Source organism: Cyprinus carpio, chromosome A2, assembly GCF_018340385.1.
Source record: "Cyprinus carpio isolate SPL01 chromosome A2, ASM1834038v1, whole genome shotgun sequence".
Lineage (NCBI taxonomy): Eukaryota > Metazoa > Chordata > Actinopteri > Cypriniformes > Cyprinidae > Cyprinus > Cyprinus carpio.
In genome coordinates this window covers 19,823,829-19,846,563 of record NC_056573.1, presented here as the reverse complement: position 1 = coordinate 19,846,563, position 22,735 = coordinate 19,823,829, and the positions used below count along the sequence as shown (strand labels likewise).

The following is a 22,735-nucleotide window of genomic DNA, read 5'->3' as shown; positions in this document are numbered from 1 at the left end:
GTGCAGCTCACCTACACGCTCTCCCTTAAGTTGCCACAGAGAATGGCCTTGAATGAGAAGGAAGGGGAGCACAAAACTGTGTGGAACCAACAAAACAATTACATCTAATGACTGCAGTAAAAATGCCGGTGGAAAGTTTGTGATGTGTTAAAGTGGCTCCCTTCAGGCGACTTGAGCTACATACTAAAAGAAGCACACTCACTCATTAAAAAGGCTTTGTGAAAAAGGCCAACAATCTCACTTTATTTACAGGGCTGATTTAAGGATATTGGGAGCTGGTCCAAGCCAGACTACCGCTATTACTAGAGCTACGGCTCACTCCACTATCGACCAGGGAAGTCTGTTCTTATTTAGGCAATCCTCTTCACCAGTGCACACTAGACAAGTGTGGAAGCCTCTCTCTTCTTTTTATTCTCTCCCGCTTTCACTTTCTCCAGCGTAAAGTTCCATTTGGATACGTATCAGCCAAGTGCTATCGGATCCAATAGGTTTCATTAGCCGGCTGTCAGATGACACGATCCTTTCACCCTTGACAATCAAATAAGCATCTCTAAAGAGAAAAGGACACCCACAAAACCTTGGGAATTTAGTTAGCAGTTTCAGAAGTGCTGCATTTTTATTTTTTTAAATTAAAAATATGTTAAAAGTGTAATAATTGTTTTCTATTGCAATATATTTCAACATTTATTTCAGCGATGACAGAGCTAAAATTTCAACAGCCATTACTCCAGTCTTTAGTGTCACATGATCCTTCAGAAATCATTATAATATGTTGGTTTGGTGCTGAAGAAACATTTCTTATAAGTATCAATGTTGAAAACAGTTAATAGATTTGTGGAAACCATGATATTGCTTTTCAGGATTCTTGGATGAATAAAAAGTTCAAAAGAAGAGCATTTATATGAATAATTCCGCCCCCTCTGCCAGCTGTAGTGACCATGTCTTGTAAGAAATGCAGGTGTTTTGTAGTTGGATGTAGAAGTGAACATAAGAGTTTTAATTTTCTCCCGACATCAGAGCCACTGAGGACACAGTGGATTCGTTTTGTTTTTTATGGTAATGCGCCACCAAATACACCTAAATTCGTTCATGTCTGTGCAAATAATTTTACTCCAGGCTGTTTTATGAATAAGGGGCAATTCAACGCAGGTTTTGCTATAAGGTTTAAGCTCAAGGATGGATCAGTACCCACTGTTCGTGATCCAGCTGCACCTCCAGAAGAAGTCTCACACTTTATATTTTTTATGATTATTTGCAAATTGCAACAGAAGATATGGGTGGGGTGAGCAGTAGGTCATTAGCATTTAAAAACTGAAATGGGTCACTCTGAACAGAGCTGTTTTTGACAAGGTAAAAAGGACCATTGAGGAATTTTAACTAAAATATGTTGCAGACATTTTATGAGGACCCTAAAGAACCATAGCAATATTGTGGAAAATGGGCATCCGATGTCCCCTTCAATTATCAGTTTAGATCTCTCTCCTGTATGCTGCAACAGAAACCATACTATAAAAAAAAAAATTGTGGAAAAGCTATCCAGCTCAACAACTGAGCTATTGTAGGCATTTAAATCAGCAGCTTGAATCACAATTCAAGGGAGAACAAGAACCATCAAACCATCATCTTCCCCAAATATTGACCTGAAGTGCTTGATAGTAAAGCCTGTGTGCATTTTACTGTGTGAGAGGATGGTGGCGATAAGACGAGAGAGAGAAAAGAATGTAAGATCACCATTAAAATAAGACAGAATGTAACCCCTGTAAAGTCTTAGTAAATTATCACATTGCTTTAGATGTCACATTAACAGCTGGAAGTCCTGCTCTACTGTGCAGTAACAGTACAGTGTTATTCTACAATACACTGCATTATGTTTTGGTAGTTCACACAAAAATAAAAATTCTGTCATCATTCACTCACCCTCATGCTGTTCCAAATCTATATAGCTTTGTGTGAAACCCAAAATCAGCTCTTTTCAATAAAATAAAAGTGGATCCGCTGTGGTCACTATGTGCTAAATAAACCCTTTTCCACTGAAGAAAGTCAGTCATACAGGTTTGGAACAATAAATGATGAATAGGCCTACTCATTTTTGTGTGATTTACTTTAAGCTATATATTGTGCAGAGATGTGTTGTCACTCTCTGACCTGTGCTGTGTGACAGTATCTTTAATTGTGTTGTGCTGTACTGCGGAGGCTGGCTCTCTGACACAGCAGATTTAATTTCATCATGGCCTTTCATGTTCTCTTCAGCTGGTCTCACTACAGTCATCACCACCAGCAGGCCTGTCCATTATCCACAGACACAAGAGCACTGCCAGAACACTACATGCTGCTGAAAATAACAACTTCAGCCAAGCTGCTTTGCTATTAACTCTATAGCTCAAACACTACATGACACTTGCAATACCAAGGACATGCACTGAAAAAACAAGCAACATTTTTCTTTTGCAAGTTTTTGCACACATATTTAAGTAAAATGTAATTTTTTTTATTTTTTTTATTTAAAATTATTTAAAAAGGAAATAAGTAAATTTAACATGGCCAGTTTAATGAGTAATTTCTACTTTATTTTATGTTAACTCTGCAATACTCAAGTACATTTCATACACTCACGGTTTGTAAACTGTACTCAATATAGCACTGAAAATAATCATGCTATTAAAGCATGTGGTTCATTTAAAAACATGCAAGCAAGCAAGTAGACAGCTTGTGATCCTTTTAAAGATAATATGTCTACTCAATATAATAATTACTCAAATGAACACAGAGACCTCAATACTTGGTACACAATACACAATGACGGTAACAACTAGTGGATTGTGTTTGAGTATGAATGGGTTATTTTAGTAGAAAATGAACTTCAGATGTCACAAAACATATCTTAAGAGACTTGAGAGAAAAGTTTCAAGCTCCTGACATCTGGCAACCCCAAGTGTGAAACCTTGTGGGGGTTTCTAAAAGATGACATAAATGTCAAATGAAAAAAAAAAAAAAAAAAAAACAGCAGACAATTATGCTTAATTAATCAAGAGAAGCGGAAATCATGATCCTGATTAAAATACAATTAATCATGCAGCCCCGTTTTAAGCTGTATTTTTCGGTAGGTCTACACTTTTGACTCTTTTGAGAAAAAAACTCAAAAAAAGCTGGGGTAAGTTTTTTTTGGGATATGTGTACTTGAGAGTCATGCAGTGTAAGACAGATGTTATCGGTAACCAAGGCAACCCTCCAGGCTCATCCCTTAGTTCTGTAATATTGATCAGAGAAAGCCTTCTGCTACTGCTCATCCTTCACTCATAAACATCTAGCCTTACTTTTATTAACAACACTTGCTTGTGAGATTAAACAAATAAAATAAAATGATCATCACATATTCAAAGCACTCAACACTTCAAATGAACCCCTAAGATGCAAGCTAATTACACTTAATCATTCGCTCGAATATTTACTCCTATACTTAGTATTCATGCTGTAGAGAGATTTCATTGCAGCGTTATCAATCTATTAAAGTCTTTATGAGCTTATGGTGTGATGAGATGTTTTTGATGTTTAGTGTGGTACTCACTGGACTGTAGTGGTTATGTGGAGTTTGCGCAGACCAGGAGTGGGAAACTGCCGAGAGTTGATGTAGGAAACTTTTGTCATGGCTGTGTTGATGCTCTCCAAGTCATCTGCCTCCATGACCAGCACTGACTGAGCCGGGTTGAAGTGGAACTGAGAGGGATCAAGAGAGTGTGAGAAAGAGCCAATTTTCATAATCGAGAGAGAGGAAAAAAACAACCTTAAAGCAAAGGAGCAAATGAACGAGTCAACACATTTACATATAGATGAGTCAATGATGGCTTGGAATGAATGACATCAAAGGGATCTCAAATATATTCAGATGATATTAAAGAAATGGACAAAGAATGGAATGCCTATAATCTTTCCAGTGAAAGGTTTTGCATAAATGTATTTGTATTTGTGTGTGCATGTACCTTTATGCCTTTTCCCAGACTCTCAAGTGAGCTGATGTCCAGGCCTTCCTTGCAAGCCTGTAGGCAGGAGATCACCTTTTGAGTTGCGATCTTCCCAGGTCGTATAGTCAAGCCAGAGAGGCTTCCCCGGAAATACTGAGTGAACCTTGGAGTGGTCACTTCTCCTCCTGTAAACAAACACATTACAAATTATGCACACACATACTTAAAGTCACTTTCAACAAAATATACTGTACAAAAGATACCTGGAAGTGACACTCTTTGTGTGTGTCAAAAATGTGAAAAACACCTTTTCTGACACTTTCCAGAGTTAGGAAGACAAGCCCATCTACTGAAATGCCATCTGCTAGGTTTAAAAAAGAAATGCTTTTGTATTCTTTTCTGTCTATGATAACCCATAATCCTGTACGTGCGATTTGGCAGTTTATCAAAAAGAACAAAACAGACTCTGATGGACCAGTTGCAAGAAATCAGTTCATTTTACATATTCTATATATCATTTTATATAAATGTTTCTTTTATTATTTACAGTTTGCAATCGAGAATTGCATTGATATTCCTCTAATATTGTATTTTTCTGCTTAAAGGTGCTGTATGTAAGATTGACACCGAGTGGTTGAACTAGGTATTGCAGTCCAAATAAAAAAATATTGGAGAGGGTTTTTTTCTCCCGGCCCCTCCTCCTTAGACTTAACGCACACGCAGGTTGCCAGAGTGACCACACCAACAGGAACGAGCGCACTTGAAGAATGAAATGAAATACGCTGTGTTTTCCGCCAAATGGCAACCCAGGGTGCCGAAATACAATTGAGTAAACTGGCAGTGGGCGGATTTCACAAACCAGAACAGAGAACGACATTCCGGCCCGGAAGGCACATTTTCAAAGTAGAATAACTGACTGTAGCATTGTTTTTCAGATAAACTAGTATGGTAACTTAGTGTTTTTAAATATCTGCCAACATATTATGGTATTTTTATGCTTTAGTAGAGTCAAAAACTTACATACAGCACCTTTAAATACAAATTTATGCAAATAATCCTACTCAAAACATTTAAGTAGGTTTTATTCAAAGTTTTCATAGATAATTTCATCCTTAAGTGTGACGTATGCCAGACTTCTCCAATCATTGAATCTGCTTAAAACCTGACCCTTTCTACCAACCATCTGCAAGCTCACATTCAGATCTGCCTCCATCCAATCAACAACTGATGGATAGAACCAAGTCTAATCTAAGTCATAATCTAACCAATTATGATGACATCGTGTAATAGCTGCATAGTAAATTGCTAATGGTCTTCTGTCCTGCATTTACTTGCATACCACATGGTGATCTGTTTTTTTCATTCTTTCCTCAGTGACAGCATGTTTTCGTTCATTCATTCAATAAATGTCACAAATGGTCACGCTGACCTGCTTAACAGACGCCTTTATAAAAAATGTGAGGGAGTTAGAGTAAGGGCAATACCTGTTGCCAATAACACTCATTGTTTTCCCTCCCATACATCCCTGACTGATGAGCTGGCAGATTTGGGGAGTCTAATAGCTCCAGATGCAGCACATACTGTCACTCCTAAAGCCTCACAATGAGGGTCTGTGCTTCCAATGCTTAATTGCTCCTGTTTTTAAATTATTTAGTTGACAGATGTTATCAGTTAAATGTTATTCCACAGATGAAACAGTAGAGGAACATTTGCATTCTCATTCATGCTCCCCCTAAAGGACAAAAGCACTAATGAGACTGCAGTCATTGCATGGGATATAAGAGCTGTCACGTCACATCTGTATCGATCAATAGCTGCATGACAGACAATAACAAGCAGAACACATCCTGAGCCCTGTGGAAAAGGCATGGTCATGACCTTATGTTTAGATTAGAACATCTGATTTCTCATTATAATCAAAAATAGTCATATGTTACTGAGAAGAAGCAGCTCAGTAAAGGCCTTTATACATGCTTATTTTAGAGCAGTCTTTTAAAAACTTTTTTATTTGCTTTTATTCTTCAAGGAACAAGGAATGTGATTATTTTTAAGGATACTTTTATGCTCATTTCTTGTTTACCAAATGATAACAGAATTTACACCTTTGGGGAAAATATTAATAATTTTTTCTTTAACACTTAATACATTTCTTTTTTTTTTAATAAATAAAAAAAAAAACCCATATCATTCAAAATGTTGGGATATTATCTTTAAAGAAAGTGATACTTTTATTCAGTAAGTATGCATTAAATTGATAAAAAAATTACAGTAAATAAATGTATAATTGTACAAAAGATTTATTTATATCTATTTCAAATAAATGCAGTTCTTTTGAACCTTCTGTTCATGAAAGAATCCTGAAAAATACACTTTCACAAATCTCACTGGTTTATAAAGCTTAACAACCAATAATAATAATAATAAGAAGAAGAAGAAGAAGAAATGAGCTCTAAATTAGCATATTAGAATGATTTCTAAATGATCATGTGACACGGAAGACTGGACTAATGGCTGCTGAAAATACAGCTTTGCCATCACAGGAATAAAAGACATTGAAATATATTAAAACAGAAAACAGTTATTTAAAATTGTAATATTATATCAATTATTATGGTTTTTGACTTTATTTTTGATCAAATAAATTCAGCCTAAAAAACATTTTATAATCCAGAACTTTTGAACAGTGTAGAATTTTTTTTTTTTTTTAACATTAAACGCATATAAGTTACATAATGGATCAGTTAATGTGCTAACAAAGCTCTAGGAAAAAAGCAGATAATCCTATTTGATGTCTCGTCAAGACAATGGCCACCAAACCCCATTTCTACTCTAAAAACGACAAGGATCTCAATTTGGCCTGAACAAATACCATCCCCGCTTTCCATTATGTGGTAGTTTGTTGCTACGTTGTTGATTGCATGGACTGAAAATGGACAGGGTGTGAGAAGCAATCTTGCCCGCTAATGGCTTGAAAAGTTATCAGTTGCGGTTTAGTGGAGCTTAGACCAGCTTCATTGGGATGTAATGACAAGTGAACTTGTCCCCCATTCAGGGCTCTTAATCCTTACTATGGGCCTCTTCTAAAAAAGAAAAAAAAAATCACAAATAAAAGCCAGTGAAAAAGAGAGAATAATCCGCAATCAGCACAGATGAAAAGAAATGTAAAATAATGCTGAAGACTCGGAACTTAGGACCTCGTTGCCTAAAACAATGACTTAGCCGTGACTCCATTCTCTCAGAGGCTTGTTTAATTATTTAGCTCATGAAAGCGATGTTAAGGACAGTCTCTCCATTCAAATGCGATCATTAGCTCCATTTCAAAAGGCTGAAATTGACAGGCCGTGTTTCTTTTTTGATGTTTTCACGCCTGAGTATCTTTCATTAAATGAGGAATCCGGGTAGCCTGAGGCCAAACACATTGCCTCTCTCTTGGTATTCGAACCACCGCTCCCATGCTCACGCTGTCATATCAATAATGTAGATATCTCTTAGTCACACCCTCTCTGAAGTCTGAGGCTATCTGATCACATCTCAAAATTGGTGGATGCTGATTCATCATCTCCTATGTCTGGGTCGTCCAAACCACAATTATGCCGCCGTTTCATTTTATCGATCGTCTTTTTCAAAGGGTAATCAAAACAACAGTTCCTTCAGGTCTCACCTTGCCAGCAGGCACCTACGGTTAGCTGTACATCGATCTCAGAGGGGTGGATAGGCCAGTCGTCTGTCACAAGGTAGGGTTCGTATGTCACTCCGTCTACGAAGAGCGTCACTGAAGGAAACTCCACATTGATGACATAATAATGCCACTCTTTATCACAGATCTGGAGATGAGAAACAGAACAAGTTTAAATTTAGTTAACAGGGCAAATCAATATACATTCAAAATCGCTACTTGACCAATCAGTCGACTTATAAGTAATATGATTTTGAGTTAAACCTGACCCCAATAGGATTCACTTCTTAAGAGACTTTATTTATTAATTTATGTATGTATGTATGTATGTATGTATGTATGTATGTATTTTATGCATATGAAACTGAAAAGAATACTGGTCCTTAAATGTGTTTTATAAAGTTTAGTTTTTAAACTGACACATCATCTTAAAAATGCAATGCTCATGGTAGGACACACATTGAAAAACAAAACAAAACAAACGATTCCCTAAATGAACCAACCTCTAATCAACTATAAAATAAAATAAAATAAAATAAAATAAAATAAAATAAAATAAAATAAAATAAAATAAAATAAAATAAAATAAATACCTTAAACAAACATACCTCACCTTGTAGTTAAAATTCAGAATAAAACTTTCCCAAAATCTTGTTGGGGTCAGTCTAAACTACAAACTACAGGGACACAATGTTGCTATATATAAGGAACAATTCCAGTCAGTCCATCAGGTTTGAGTTCTTATCTGAATAATATCTGTGCTTCTACAGGTTAAGATAACTAACATTAGGTTTTCATTTCACGTTCATGTGCTCTTAATGAAACGGATATTTAACTTAATTTGCCACCATTAGCTATACTATTCATCATTTGTCATCTATCCTGTTACATTAATTAAGTTTAATTATGATCAGACGCTAATTATAGGGACAAAGATGTATGAGTATGAGAAACATCAGATCACTTTAACATATCAAAGCAAACCAATCAGAGCCATTTAAAGTTCTTCTACACTTTGCTATTTATTTTTTATAGAATTTACACAGTCATAGTTAATAACTGTAGTCACTGTTAAAGAAAGGACTAAAAGCAAACCTATTAGAAAAATATATAAATGCTGAGAATTGACTGCCTTCTGCTACTCTGAGAGTCAGAATGGTGAAACAGGCTTAAAGATCCCAGCCACATTTAATTGCCTCTTTCAAACTTTAAAAGCCACAGTGCCAATAACTTGTATTATTTTGATCTTTTGAAACTTTATTTGTTGGAATAAATGAAAGAGGACAGGAACTGCTGGTGAGAAGATGGGGGAAGGAGATCTGGTAAACAACACAAGCCAATTTTAAACTTGCGCTGGTCACATGAACACCACAGCTCCACATGTGTTGTGCTAACTGCTTAGCTGCTACAAGAAGTTGTATTTTTTAAAGGAAGCTTTTTACATAACAGAATCTTTTTAAATTAACAATCAAATAGAGCTTCAGTTGGTTTATAGCAAACAGGAATACTGATAGATTGGACATAATGGGCAACCGACACACAATACATTCTTCTGTTAATATTTGCATATTGTAATATATGTGTCTAACTTTTTTTTTGCATCAGTGTCACATTGTCAAGATAAAGTTAAAAACAATTAAACTTTTCCTTTCGTGAGACACTGTTCCACTGTGCTGTGCCATGTGTGAACACAGTGTGAACAGAAATGCAAATGAATGACACTTACCATAGTAATGGGTCTTACTTTTTTTTGAATCAGTGCCACAATAAGATTGTCAAGATTAACTTAAAAACAACTAAAAATAAATAAAGCTAAATAGAAATATTAAAAAAAAATCACAAATTTCTAACACAATTTCTAAAATTTAAACTACTCAGTAAAAACATTTGTTTCTATTCAAAACATGAGTTAATAAATATTGATTTTTTTATATTTTTAAGAAATTGATTGGTGGTTATTAGAGAACAGTTTGTTTAGTAATGTTAATTTTTTAGTATTCAGTTAAATTTCTTTTTCATACTCCACATGCGGCCATGGAGAGCACCACATGGAACTGCAGCTGCCTGGGTGGATGATGCTGAGCTTCTGCAGAGGGGAGTTAATGGAGGAAGAGCCCAGGTCTCCAGAGAGAAACTCTTTCTCTCCGTCTAACCACTGCCTCTGGGGACGGATCTCACTCCACACCTCTATTCCTCTCGTTCTCTTATCTCTCCTTTTCTAGAATAGATATTCTCTTTATCTCCATCTCACTGGACTCTTCAAAAACCTCTATATTTTTCCTTTCTTTCTGCAGGAATATCCTTCAATCAGTCTAACCTTTATCTGCCCTTTTCAATGTCACAAACAAGACACACAGATACACACACACTCAACACAAAGTGCCATTCAGTCTCTTGGCCATTTTTTAAATTGGGCACTTGTGTTAAAATACAGGACCATGAGAGGCATTCTGGGATATTATGAAATAAAACTGTCAATTAAATGAAATTGCATGCCGATCACTGGCTGTTGGCTGGCATTGTCAGGTTGGGATTTCAACACCTTGCAAAATATAATATAATATAATATAATATAATATAATATAATATAATATAATATAATATAATATAATATAATATAATATAATATAATATAATATAATATAATATAATATAATATAATATAATATAATATAATATAATATAATATAACTCTTGTTGCACATACCATTTTTACAAGGACTGTGTTAACTAAGGATTTAGGTTATAATGGAATACCTGCTGATTTCTCAGAAGAGAGCAAAAATTTTAATTATGTGTTGCCAACCCATTAAAGAACAACAACAAGAAGAAAAAAGACTCTTAAAAAAATCCAGAAATAAAAATGCAAAAATAAGCTTGTGCAATTTAGAAAGCCTAAGTCAATGTCCAGTGTCAGTGAGGCATGAAAACAGCAGCATTAGCGCTGGTTAATTAAACAGCTCAAGCAACGGCTCTCTAAAAACCTTCTTCTGTTCAGAGTATGAAAACGGATAGCCTGCAGTGTGTAACAGTGTGTGAACAACACTTGAAGCTTGTTAACTGCAATGTAATTGTGTGCAAAAAGCCATAAGCAAAATATGTAAATAGCAAATATGAAAAACTGTTCATCAAATTTTTGGAGATGGGCACTTCCACATGTATCAACCAATTAATACAACACTGAACTTCCCTTCTGCATCTACATGTCTAAACTAAACTAAGGATGTGCAAAACTACATATCAGATGTTTATTTCTTAGGGGCCATTAACAAAAAATGCATTCTTCTTTTCAAATAAATATATAAAACAAAAAACTAGATGAAGCACAACAGAATGGACCAGAACAAAGGGGTCTCAAGACACATTTTTAAAAGTCAAACAATTGCCGAGATGTTCAACGAAAAAACAAAACCACAACAGTCAAAAGTATTATTTTGAAAATAACAATGTGGATACAGCAATGCTGCTTTAAATTGAATGAATAAAATAATAATAATAATAAACTTTACCAAAAGGGTTGGTTTTTATGTTTGTGAAAAATAAATATACATTTCATAAGTAGTTCATGGTACTAATTATGAATGGAATAATGAATTTGTTCATGGAAGACAATATTGTATGGCATTTTTCATATGTTAACGTGTGGAAAAAATTTGGCCTATTTATTTTTTATCAGATTGTACATGTAATTTAAAACTTAAATGATATATTTTATATCTAAATAATTCAATAACTTCCATATATTTTCAATCTGGAATGAATGAATGAATAAATTAATTCCCAAAAGTGTTGCATTATTTTTAAATTTGTGAAAATAAAAATTTCATAATTTAACTTAAAATTATATTAATCAAACTGAACTAAAAAAACTCAAAAACAAACTGTAAAAAAAAAAAAAAAATACAATAAATAGAAAAAAAACATGGCAGTTTTTCTTTTTTTTTTACAGTGAAATATCATTGCATTCATTCATATTTTATATGTGGGGTCTCTGAAATAAGGTTTCAAGAGCTGCTGTAAAAAAATTAATAATAATAATTAAAAATAAAAAAACAAAGAAATGTAAAACTAATTAACATCACAAATTTATAAATTGTTGGCCATCTAGTTGACCACCATATCCCATCTCTATTCTAAACAGACTGCTCATGCTTTCGACTGCCATTCACAACAGCACTAATGGCATGTTAACCTCTGCAGTCTCTGTCCGTTCTCATCCTTATTACATGTCCGCTGAGGAACAAATAGAACACGGTGCTGTGTGAGCATGTGCATGCTTTGCTGGTAATGAAACACACACATGGAGCATTAATTTTGGTCTGACAGGAGATGATTTTGGCTGTTTCAGCACACAAAGGCGCATGCCGCCAAGGATTAAAACATGCTTATATTTGGCCTTCTCCTCCGCCCCCATCCCTCGCTCGTTCTTCTCGTTTTTTTGCTCCTAACATTTTTAATCTGTTCCCGTCAACAAACTTCATCCACAACCTTCAGAGCAAACAAATAAATGTGTGACAATAAGTGAGAGCTACAACACAAACACCTAGAACTATACATCTCTTTCTACATGTGCAAGCATCATTGTGTCATGTTGGCTGCAGGAGAGAAATGCCTTACAGGCTACGGCGGTACAGGCCTGTTCCTCATTCAACATTAATGCATTGTGTTTGCAGGCTTGTGCTGCTGCTCAGATAAGGCTTGCAATACACTGAGATGCTGCTCTCTAATAGGGTTGGGTGAGACACTCACTCACACACACTCATACATATATATCAGTAAGATTGTTAATGTTTTTTTATTTTTTTAAGAAATCTCTTGTGCTCATCAAGGCTGCATTTATTTGATCAAAAATACAGCAAAACCAGTAATATTGAGACATATTATTAGAATTTAAAATAATGGTTTTGTATTTTATTATACTTTAAAATATAATTTATTCATGTGACGCTAAGCTGAATTTTCATCTGCCATTATTATAGTCTTCAGTGTCACATGATCCTTCAGAAGTCGTTCTAATATGCTGATTTATTATCAATGCTGGAAAAAGTTGTGCTGCCTAATTATGATGCCTTTTTATTCTGGAAAGTGTGATACTTTTTTTTCAGGATAAAAAAAAACTGCATTTATTCTAAACAGAATTCTATCACTTTTGATCAATGTAACATCATTGCTGAATACAATAATACATTTTTACAAGGAGTGGGTTTTATTTTTTGGGTATATATATTTTTTAAAAATATGCTCAGAACATATGTTTTAAAGTTACTATTCAACTCTTTTAATGATGACAAAAGCATTTTTAAGCAACACCATGCATGATTTTAATCATAATCAGAAGAGAGCATAAAGACTTTGGCATAAAGATATTATCTCTGATTTAACCATCATTAGCCGAAACACAGCTAATTATTTTTTATGAATCAGTTCTTTTATTTAAAGACTTGTTTGTATCATCACAATAAAAAATGGAAGTCTTCATGTGGAATTTTTTATATATTAAAATGATTTATATACTAGATTTATAAGTCTTAAATTACACACTTTCCATCTAAATAATCAAATCATTTCCCACTATTTTCCTTCGATCAAAATGGCACTTTTGGATTTTAGTCCATGATTATTATTAATGAATCACCCAGCAGTCATAGGCATATTTCCCAGTTTATTTCCAATAAAATGCTCTCTAGAAATGGGAACTTTCCCTCCCCCAATACCACATAGCAAAGCAAATTATGGCCCTTCGATACATCTCATCCTGATTTCTTGTTTCTATAGGTCAACATGTCAACACAGGAAAGAAAACTTCAGTAATTTCAAGGAAAATCAACATCAAGACATCTTGTTTATTGTCAAAAGGATGTAATATATTACATTTTATTATGTCTTTGCAATATCACCCATGTCTATCTCTAACTAACACTCACACAGCATATAATAACGCTCTCTCCCTGCTCCTGGAATGCCGCCATGTCTTTCTTCAAAGGAAGAGAGGTGGACAAAAAATTTGGAAAGAATAAACGGCTACCGCAGAAAACATTTCGGAGGTGGCATTTAATCAAGGAGTCCAGGGACTCTATAACTGAGAGCCGAATTGGGATGTGCAATTTAAGGTTTCATTATTTCCTTGATTGAACAGCAGATTAAGCTAATTTTAGGAGCTGCTTTATCTATTCCATCATCTGCTCCCTCAAATGGCCTTGTGGGAAGAAGGATTTGTTTTATATACAGAATGGCAAAAATACAAGTGAAGAAGTGCTTTTTCTCTCCTCTCTTTTTTTTTGGAGGTGTAGATACACATCTCATAATAGATTACTAGGAAGAAACGTTTGCAAATCAGTAGATGGAGATAAAGCTCATAGTGTGCAAGGTTGGAAAAGATCTTCAGATAGTAGTAACTGCTTTTCCAATCACCCTCATGCAAGTCAGCAAAGGACACTCTGGATAATTGATTAGGGAAGTTTGATGCTGTGCCGACTAGCACATGCTTGGCACTATTATCAACACACCTGCCTACTCATCTTCAGAAACCAGGAACGCAACTATTGGAAGCATAAAGAGATCTTCAGGACACCTGCGCACTGATACTCTCTCACAGCTATTATTTACCACAGCAGATGGAGCTCAGCCAGACACTCATACTTGACTTGGACATCCCTATAGAATTCAATTACACCGTGCACCTCTTACTGAGAAAGTCAGTGAAAGAGACACTTTAAAGCATCCACTTTCAAATGAAAATCTAAGCTCGGTGTCCAGTCCGCTGTGAAGAGAAGAAAACAAGCACTGTAATTTGCCTTATTGCAATGACAAATACAAATGACAGTTCTTTGGCCGAGATGATACAGGAGAGATCAGTGACTGATCCAGCAGAGCAGGTTTGAGATCTGCAGTGGGCCGTGATATTGGCTGTACCGTGTAAGTGGCTTCTGATGTATATGTGGACGGAGGGTCTGACTGTGGCTTTGCTCAGGGCAGACACAAATGATCAGTTGCAGTGAGGAAAGAGAGTTTGGAAAGAGAAAGTAAAGTAACACAAAGCAAGTGGACAACGCTTTGTGTTGGATTTGTTCTTAAAACACTATACAATTGTGAGCTATAACTGCACAAAATGAAATAACTGCACAGGAGACCCCCTGGATTCTAGAAGCAACTTTGGAAGTCATTCATAATTTAAAACAGAAGTTTGCTTACACTAAAACCACTGAAACACAACTTAATTTTAGGGGGCAATCTCTAAAATTTGTCTCAAAATTACTACAGTATTTATCCAGTACAAAAACAATAAGGATCTCAGTTATGGTGACAGCATTGATTTGAACACATAAATGTAATGATACTAAAAAATAAAAAAATGAAAAATGAAAATATATAACTAACCAATTTATTAATATTTAAATAAAACAAAGAACAGGCAACATATGGACTTCTGGGAATGCTGCTAATAAAATGACTCAGAGTTATTTTTTTCTAAGCTTTTGCCACATTGGCCATTAAAAGCTTTATTAAATATTGTAGTTAAATTAGTAGCTTTGCTAATTTTAGTTAGTTAATTTCCAAAACTGGTCACCAGAGTAATAATAAGATTTTAGTTTTTGACACAAACACAACAAGAGATAACTTTCCCTGTCAGAATGAAACCAAATAAGTAACCATGTAACAAATGAGATATAAAACCAAGGCACAATGAAGATTGTCAATTCCTTTTCCCTTTCTCTTGAGTGCAGCTTAAAACACACACTATTTTTATGAGAGGAAAAAGGCCATGTGCAGATGCATGCTGTGAGAGGACAATGGCAAACCTGTACCTGTAAAAGTCTCCTACTGATATTATTTTCCACATCCACCTTGCTTTTATTAAATTCCTAAAATCTTTTAGAGGTTTACATGTTTTTTTTGGCTACACACCATAAAAAGTCTATATAGAAATATATATTTTTTGATGAACCTCATCTGAAAGGATCATATAATAATAACATGTAATAATATTACAAACAATAATTACCTTGGATAAAGCAAAAAAAAAAATAATAATTCAATTTCAGTTAAAACTATGGCTGTAACTATAACTATAACTTAATATTGCCATACCCTAGCATTCAGAGTTCAGATAAAACATCATGATGATCCTCGTTAAAGATAATCCAAATTATAGGAGAACAGACCTGAACATTGCTAGTTTGAAGTTCCACAGCTGAAAAACCCAGCAGGCATGTCCTTCATGGTGACTCTATGACTTTCTCAGTATTCATTAAAGCAAGATTCATTTGGAGCAAGATTGCTATTCTATGTTTAAACCTTGTTTATCAAGTGAATTTAGTTCATGCAGTGGCCACAATTCAAATATGAATACAGCCAAGCACCACAAACACAGACCTAATGAGCCAATCACACAAAACATGTCACTCATGGAAAATACGGTGACCAGCGTGGCAGCATTTGATTACGATTAAGACACAAAAGTGTTGTGACTGAAATCTGACACATCTTGCTGTGTGTAGTGGTGAATGTATTTTGCGGATGTTGTTTGTTTGGTGGCAGGCATGCTAACAGAGGTGGCGACGGGCCTGCGGTGCTCCGGAAGGTGGCTATAAATTACAGGCTGACAGAGTGAGTAATTAGAGCAGGAATTAGTCAGTGCCCTCCGGGGACAAAAGTCAACTAAAGAGTGACCTCTCCTAAGCTTCCCAATTTGGAGCCTACACTGTGTAAATTAATCTATTTGCAGCCAAGAGCAGGAGCAAATTGTTTTTACAGTAACAGATATGTGGAAATTGGACAATGGTAATAAGGGTTCACATACAAGTACAAGCATGCACACACAAACGTAGGCATGCAAGGGGGGAAAGATACCCTAAATTGCCATTACAGAACAGTAATGTCGTGGTAGCATGGTACTGTGATCATAACAAATCATAACACCAAAGTACGTTAACACACACACACAACTTCCATTTAGTACAGGGTAATTCAAAGAATACTATGAAATGATCATAGAACGTGCAAAAACAGTGGTGCTGTATTACCATGGAAATATGTTTTATTATTACTATATAGTATTTTGTTGGTAGTTTACTACATAGATTACTACATAGTACTGTGATGGTACTTGTTACGTCCATAAATGTGCCTGTGTTCTCTCTCGCTCTCGCTCTCTCTCGCTCTCTCTCTCTCCTTGTTAACTGTCAATCTCTTAGGCCGCCTCCCTTGTCTACTGATTGGCTCTGGAAGCTGTCAGTCATCATTAATGAATGTGACACCGACCTATCCAGTGCCAGTAAAGTTTCCACCGGCAGATAAAAGGACGTGCAAGGAAGTGAACAAAGACATCTTTTGCTTCCTGGGTTTTGCTGTTATATTACTTGTTTCTTGGTTTGATTTGTTTCTTTATGTCAAATTTCAATTTGTTTGTTTTGACATTTTATTTTTCTTTTGAACCTTACCTCTTTCTTGATTTGCTATTTTGTTTGTTTTAGTCACTTTGTGACTTGATGGCGTTGCTCTTTGAGCTTTGCTGAGCTTAGGCTCCAGGACGTTTACTCTTTACCCAAGAGGAAGGTGGAAAGGAAAGATGTCGTGCGACTTCCATTGTGCAACATTTAGGTAACTCGATCTGTTTAGACACCCTAGTTAAGGAGGTGAACGCCACCCCCTGTATGTTTGGTTTCTATTAGTTGAGGATAGGGAAGTATATGGTGCTTGGCGCTGAAGATTTGCTTTCTTTTCTTTAGTTAGGTTAGAGGTTTAAAATAAGTTAGAAGTGTTTGTTTCTTTCTTTCTTTTGGCGTCACTAGCGTCCTCTTTCTCTTGGGTTGATTTTGTATTGTTCTTTTGTTTTGTTTTCTGAGTTGTAAATATTTGTACATATTGGTTGTCTCTTTAATGATATATATTCTTATAAATATTTTGGTAGTTATTTGGATTTTCACTTTGTACAATAAATCACATTTGTTTACAACTGGTGTCTCTGCATTGTATCTTGCTGCCTCCTTCAGATTTACAGTTTTACCACAAAAATTTGAATGTTACTCCTTTTACCCCTAGACCATTTTAAGAGGGTCGTAACAGTACTATAGTACAGTGATGGCATCACATGGTAATACTTTGATAATTTCAGTATATTCCATAGTACTGAAACTGATTACTCATAGTATTTATATTGTAATTCCAAAGTACTTCCAAGAATACCATAGTATTATCATTGCATATGTAACAAAATACTATGGTAGTACCGTGGTACTTTCGGGTATATTTTGGGTGTGTATATCAAGGTATTTACAGTACAAGGTATTTCAAAGACTCGCTGACAAACAGTACAAATCAGATACTATTGTACTTCTATGTACCATTTTTATAGTACTCAAGTGTACTTTTTAAGAGTACCATGGTACATGTCCAAAATATCATGGAATAACCATGGTAACATGTCTAATATACCATAGTAGTTCACATTCACATACTGTTTTTATGGTTTACTGATCATCCAATGATATTAGCATGACACGTCAAAGAATACCATGCAATTATCATGGTACATACCCAAATAACTACAGCCATACCAAGGTAATGTTATGAAAGCGAAAGATTCATATAAAATTTCATGTTCATATGCATGTTATTGACATGGTGGATTTTGCATATTGCCTATTAACACTGCACCATTAAAAAAGTACATTCATTTCATGGTACTTTCTGTAATTGACACATGCAGAGAGATTTTAAAGAAAACAATTTCGAATGCACACCTTCGACATGTTGACATCTAAAGGCAGTCCATTGCACTTGAATTAGGTTAGGTTAGGTTGCTCGCTGTGGGTGTTGGAGTGTTTAGTATAAAAGTGGATTTTTTAATAACACAGTAGTGAGCACTGGCAGCCCTGCAGTCTGCCACACGGCTGCTAACTCATTAGTATCTCAATAATGACACCCTCAGGTTTGTGTGTCTCCTGTGTTTCCCCAGGAGGCGTGTGTGAGGGAGAAACTTTGAGCGAGTTGCACAAGCGTGTGTTTGCGTACGTACTTCTGTGTGCATTTTTTCATCTTGTAAACAACGTAATGAGACAATAAAATACTCAGCTAATGAGCCTGGGACCATCTCAAAGGCACATACCTGTTTAGAAATTCAACACTGTTGGACACAGAGACAGACACACAAACAAGAGTCTCTGAAGGAAAATTTGAGCTCGTTCTTCAGTGAAAGCACAAATTCAAACTCCAGGTTTCAAATTATGAAACATCATGATAAGCAGTTGTTGTTCTCCTGCGCAATTTTTCAAACACAAAAAATGAGAAATCAAAGAGTGTTGATGTGCGTAAAACATGTAGGCTGGTTGCCGATAGCCTCGCACAACCTTTTCAGAGACTTCAAAGTCATCCCAGTCCCTCAGAAACCTTTTTTATTCCCAACCCTGTGCCATTTTAGCTTTTATTTCTAATGTGAGTTTAAGTCCGAGCCATTTTCACATGGCAGAAATACTGCTGTTGACCTCAGACACTAGCTGTTTTACCAAAGGCTATGTTCACACTGTAAATGTGTCCCAAATCCAATTTTTTTTGCTTATATGTGACTCTTGTTTTCTTCTTTTCTATGTGATCTTTGTTTCTCATGACAGCAAAAACCACATGGAATCTAATCTTTTTTATTCCGATTTGTGCCACTTCCATATGTGGTACTAAATCCGATACAGGTCTGATGTTTTGCAATGCGACTGCAGTCTGAAGAGTCGGAATTGATGCAACTTTTACATCACTCTAGATCAACATTCATCATGATTCTGTACTCATGGGAGACACTTCAAATATTTTACATTAACCAAAGTTATTAAGACAGTTGCAAAAGGTATAGTCAGTGGAAGTACAGTGATGTGTCAGAACTCATAAGTATTACAATGGCAACTCTATATACAAGAAAAATGAGGGCATGTACCATAAAAATGTTCAAAACTCTGCTCTCTACTGTCACATCCTTGTCTTTATTTTTCATATTTCCTGCACATAATTTTGTTGGCTTCTGTGGCAGATCACACTATAAGTAAACAAATAATTGCTTACTTTATGTCCTCCGTTTTTAGTTCCATATGGCAGCACACTGCGCAAGTGTTGCCAAGTCCACAGTTTTCCAGTGGAATTGGGCTACTTTTTCATTTTTGCCGTGGGTTGTTTTTTCAACTCTGTGGGTTTAAGCGACCCCACTAACGTGGTATTTACCCCCCTAGTTTTGGACTTGTTTTGAGAAGCAACTGGGCAGATTTTGTTGTGAAACCTGGCAACCCTGTTCGTATTGTTCTTTTGCGCATGTCGGTCAGTTCAGAACCATGATCTGATCACACTGGAAATCTGATATTAGCCACATTTAAAACAACAATGTGAATAGCTATACAAAAAAAAAAAAAAAAAAAACTGAGCACTAAAGCTCGCAGTGTGAACGTAAATGCACCTCCAGATCTTATGTGCTTTACACGCTTTTGAAGAAAGAGAGGAAGTGTGAAAGGCTAGGATAGAGCAAGGAAGAGGAGGAGGCTGGGAATGGATGGGGGTAATCGAAAGTGTGGGGGTGAATGCCAGGAAAATAACTCACTGGAAGTCATCAGAGGAATAGAGGAGCGAATCTCTCCCACCATTCAGCCTGAGACTGATGGGGGCCGTGGAGTTCAGCATCAGTTTATCAAAATGTGCACACTTTCATATCCACATGTGTGCCAATTCAAACCCTGGTTCCTCCATCGTGCCCTCTAAAGCCATACGCATATCAATGCACAATATATCTATCACTCCCTATCTTTTCTCAAACATGTACATGCACTCTTTCAGAGTTTTTTCTTCTCACTCCTGCATTATTTATGCAAATCCATTACACTGGCATGGCACTGGGACCGAGGTGGGTCAGAAAAAGGTTCAGAGGCAGGGGAACATCCTTGTTCCTGGATGAGGACTTGCAGCCGCACTCAACCAATCACCATGCAAAGCAATCCCTTCAACTTCTACAAGCAACACATGTGCGCAAAAATTCAACATATGTACATCAGAAGCCACCAAAAACTGCCATGAGTTTTTTTTTGCTGCAAAAAGAAAATTGGTATTCTTTTTGTGTCTCAAGAGCTCTAGGTGAAGTATTCCTGGTGGAGCAGAGTACAAAATTTACTTTGAAGCAAAACGCAGTAGGAGGGAAAGAGAAAGGAGGGAACACCTCCCTCCACTCACAAAAAAAGAACGTCAGACTGTGAATATTTTGATACTGCTATATTTGGAATGTCAAAAATAAAAAAAGAAGCAAAATGAGAAATGGTGTAGATGAAAGTCAGGTGAAAACTGATGTGGTTTTTAGGTTCTCCCTCACCCTCTCCATCACTCACATAAGTGGCTTTTGGTGAAAAGTTGTGGAAGGGTGTATGGTCGTAAAAGGAGGTGGTGGTGCCTGGCGCTGATGGACGAGCAAAATTTGTTCAGCTAATGTGGAAAAAGAGCTGTAGAGATGCATTATTCAGAGACTCATGATTATTTCACAGCGCAAAGCAGCCTTCAGGTACAACACAATAGGCTTTGATTATGGCAAGACGTGAGGCATGAAAAGAACATGAATGCAAATACAGGCTTAGAGCTAATACAAAACACAATAGTTTTGCAACTTTTCTGACTTTACTGACTTCCTGCACTCCTTCCCCTATTCTTTATATGCATAATAAGAACATGTACAGGAGCGAATGACATTTCAATCCATTTAAATTCTAATGGAAAGTGTTTCACATTGTGTTGAGTTTAATTTATCTCACCATTGTGTTTTGTGGCCATATACAATAAGTATGGTGATTGTTTTGAGACGACACTGAACACCCAATCCTTTAAAATATGATGCACAATGCAAATATGACATGCAAAAGGCATATACGTACAGTATATGTATCTAAAGTAATAACAATTTAATACAGATTACTTTCAAATACATTTTGAGTCTGATAGTTTATTACTAGGCTTTCAATCAATGAATGAATGCGATTTTTGCCCACTTGCAGGCCTGACTTATTTTACAATGATCGGAAGAACTGTCAAATGGGTGGAATTTCGCAAACAAATTAATAATTGAAACATTAATGGAAAGCAGGATGCTTACTGGTACAGACAATTTGCGATCTGTCATAACATATTAGAGCTTTCATAAATCTACAGTCTACAGCCTTTGGAAGCAACATTATAGTGAAAAAAATAATAATTATCCATCGACTTTCCATGCACCAGCTGCCATTAAAATGAATTCATTTTTGTAACCTGTTCTTTATATTTAAATACATAAAAAAGAGGAAAAACATTTAAAAATAAGGAAAAATTATGACATGGCTTTGCAAAACATGTCAACACTTGTGTGTATTTGCTGTAAATCTGTGTAAGTACCTGGAACATCAAATGACACATGTTCCTCCCCTGATTTATATTAGCTTTAAGCACCAGTGGGACTCATCTATTTGTCTATAGTTCAAGTTTTACAGCATTCGATAAGCTGCACATTCTCCTCTGTGAGATCTCATTATAAGTCTTCATGTATTCATTAAAGCAAGTAAGCGATCATGCATGGAACGCAATCCATCTAACACAAAACAATACAGCGTCTTAAGCGCATAGCCGAAGGAAGCCACAGATGCGGTGCGTGTAATTGTGAGTAGATAAGCGTACAATGAATGTCATATTGACAGGACGGAGTGTAATTTTCTGCCGCAGAGGTGCAGGTCGATGATCTGAGCGAGACAGGGATAAATGACATGCCTGCACAGGCTTTTCCACACCAGTACCGATTGGTCAAGGCGGTACATGCACACACACACACACCTCCAATCAATGAGCAGAAGTGTCGATGCAAACAAATCTTTAGATATATATTTAAGCCAGTGTTTGAAGAGCCATTAAAGGATGATTCGCCTTGCGTATTTTCGTATGTTTCCAATGTTTTGTTGGGTCTTTGTGGATGGTTTTGGATGTGTTTCTTTTTTATTATGTTTGTTGGAAATTAACGACGGTTCGTTTTGTATAGCTTTAATTCAGTGCAACCGTTCAAGGTGCATTGCTCATTTTAATAGATAAAGCCATGCCCTGCTGAAAACACCAGATGAACTAT

The 22,735-nt window shown here is 35.9% G+C and overlaps 1 protein-coding gene across 1 annotated transcript in view; it reads right to left on the bottom strand.

Moving 5' to 3' along the window:
- Positions 1-22,735, bottom strand: part of LOC109100537 (calsyntenin-2-like) — a 228,624-nt gene that overhangs the window by 9,253 nt on the left and 196,636 nt on the right. Inside the window, exons 9-11 of the mRNA XM_042777659.1 lie at positions 7,621-7,783; positions 3,978-4,144; positions 3,566-3,714 (exon numbers count right to left, since the gene is read on the bottom strand). Of these exons, the coding sequence (XP_042633593.1) occupies positions 3,566-3,714; positions 3,978-4,144; positions 7,621-7,783 (479 nt within the window). The remainder of the gene's footprint in view (positions 1-3,565; positions 3,715-3,977; positions 4,145-7,620; positions 7,784-22,735) is intronic.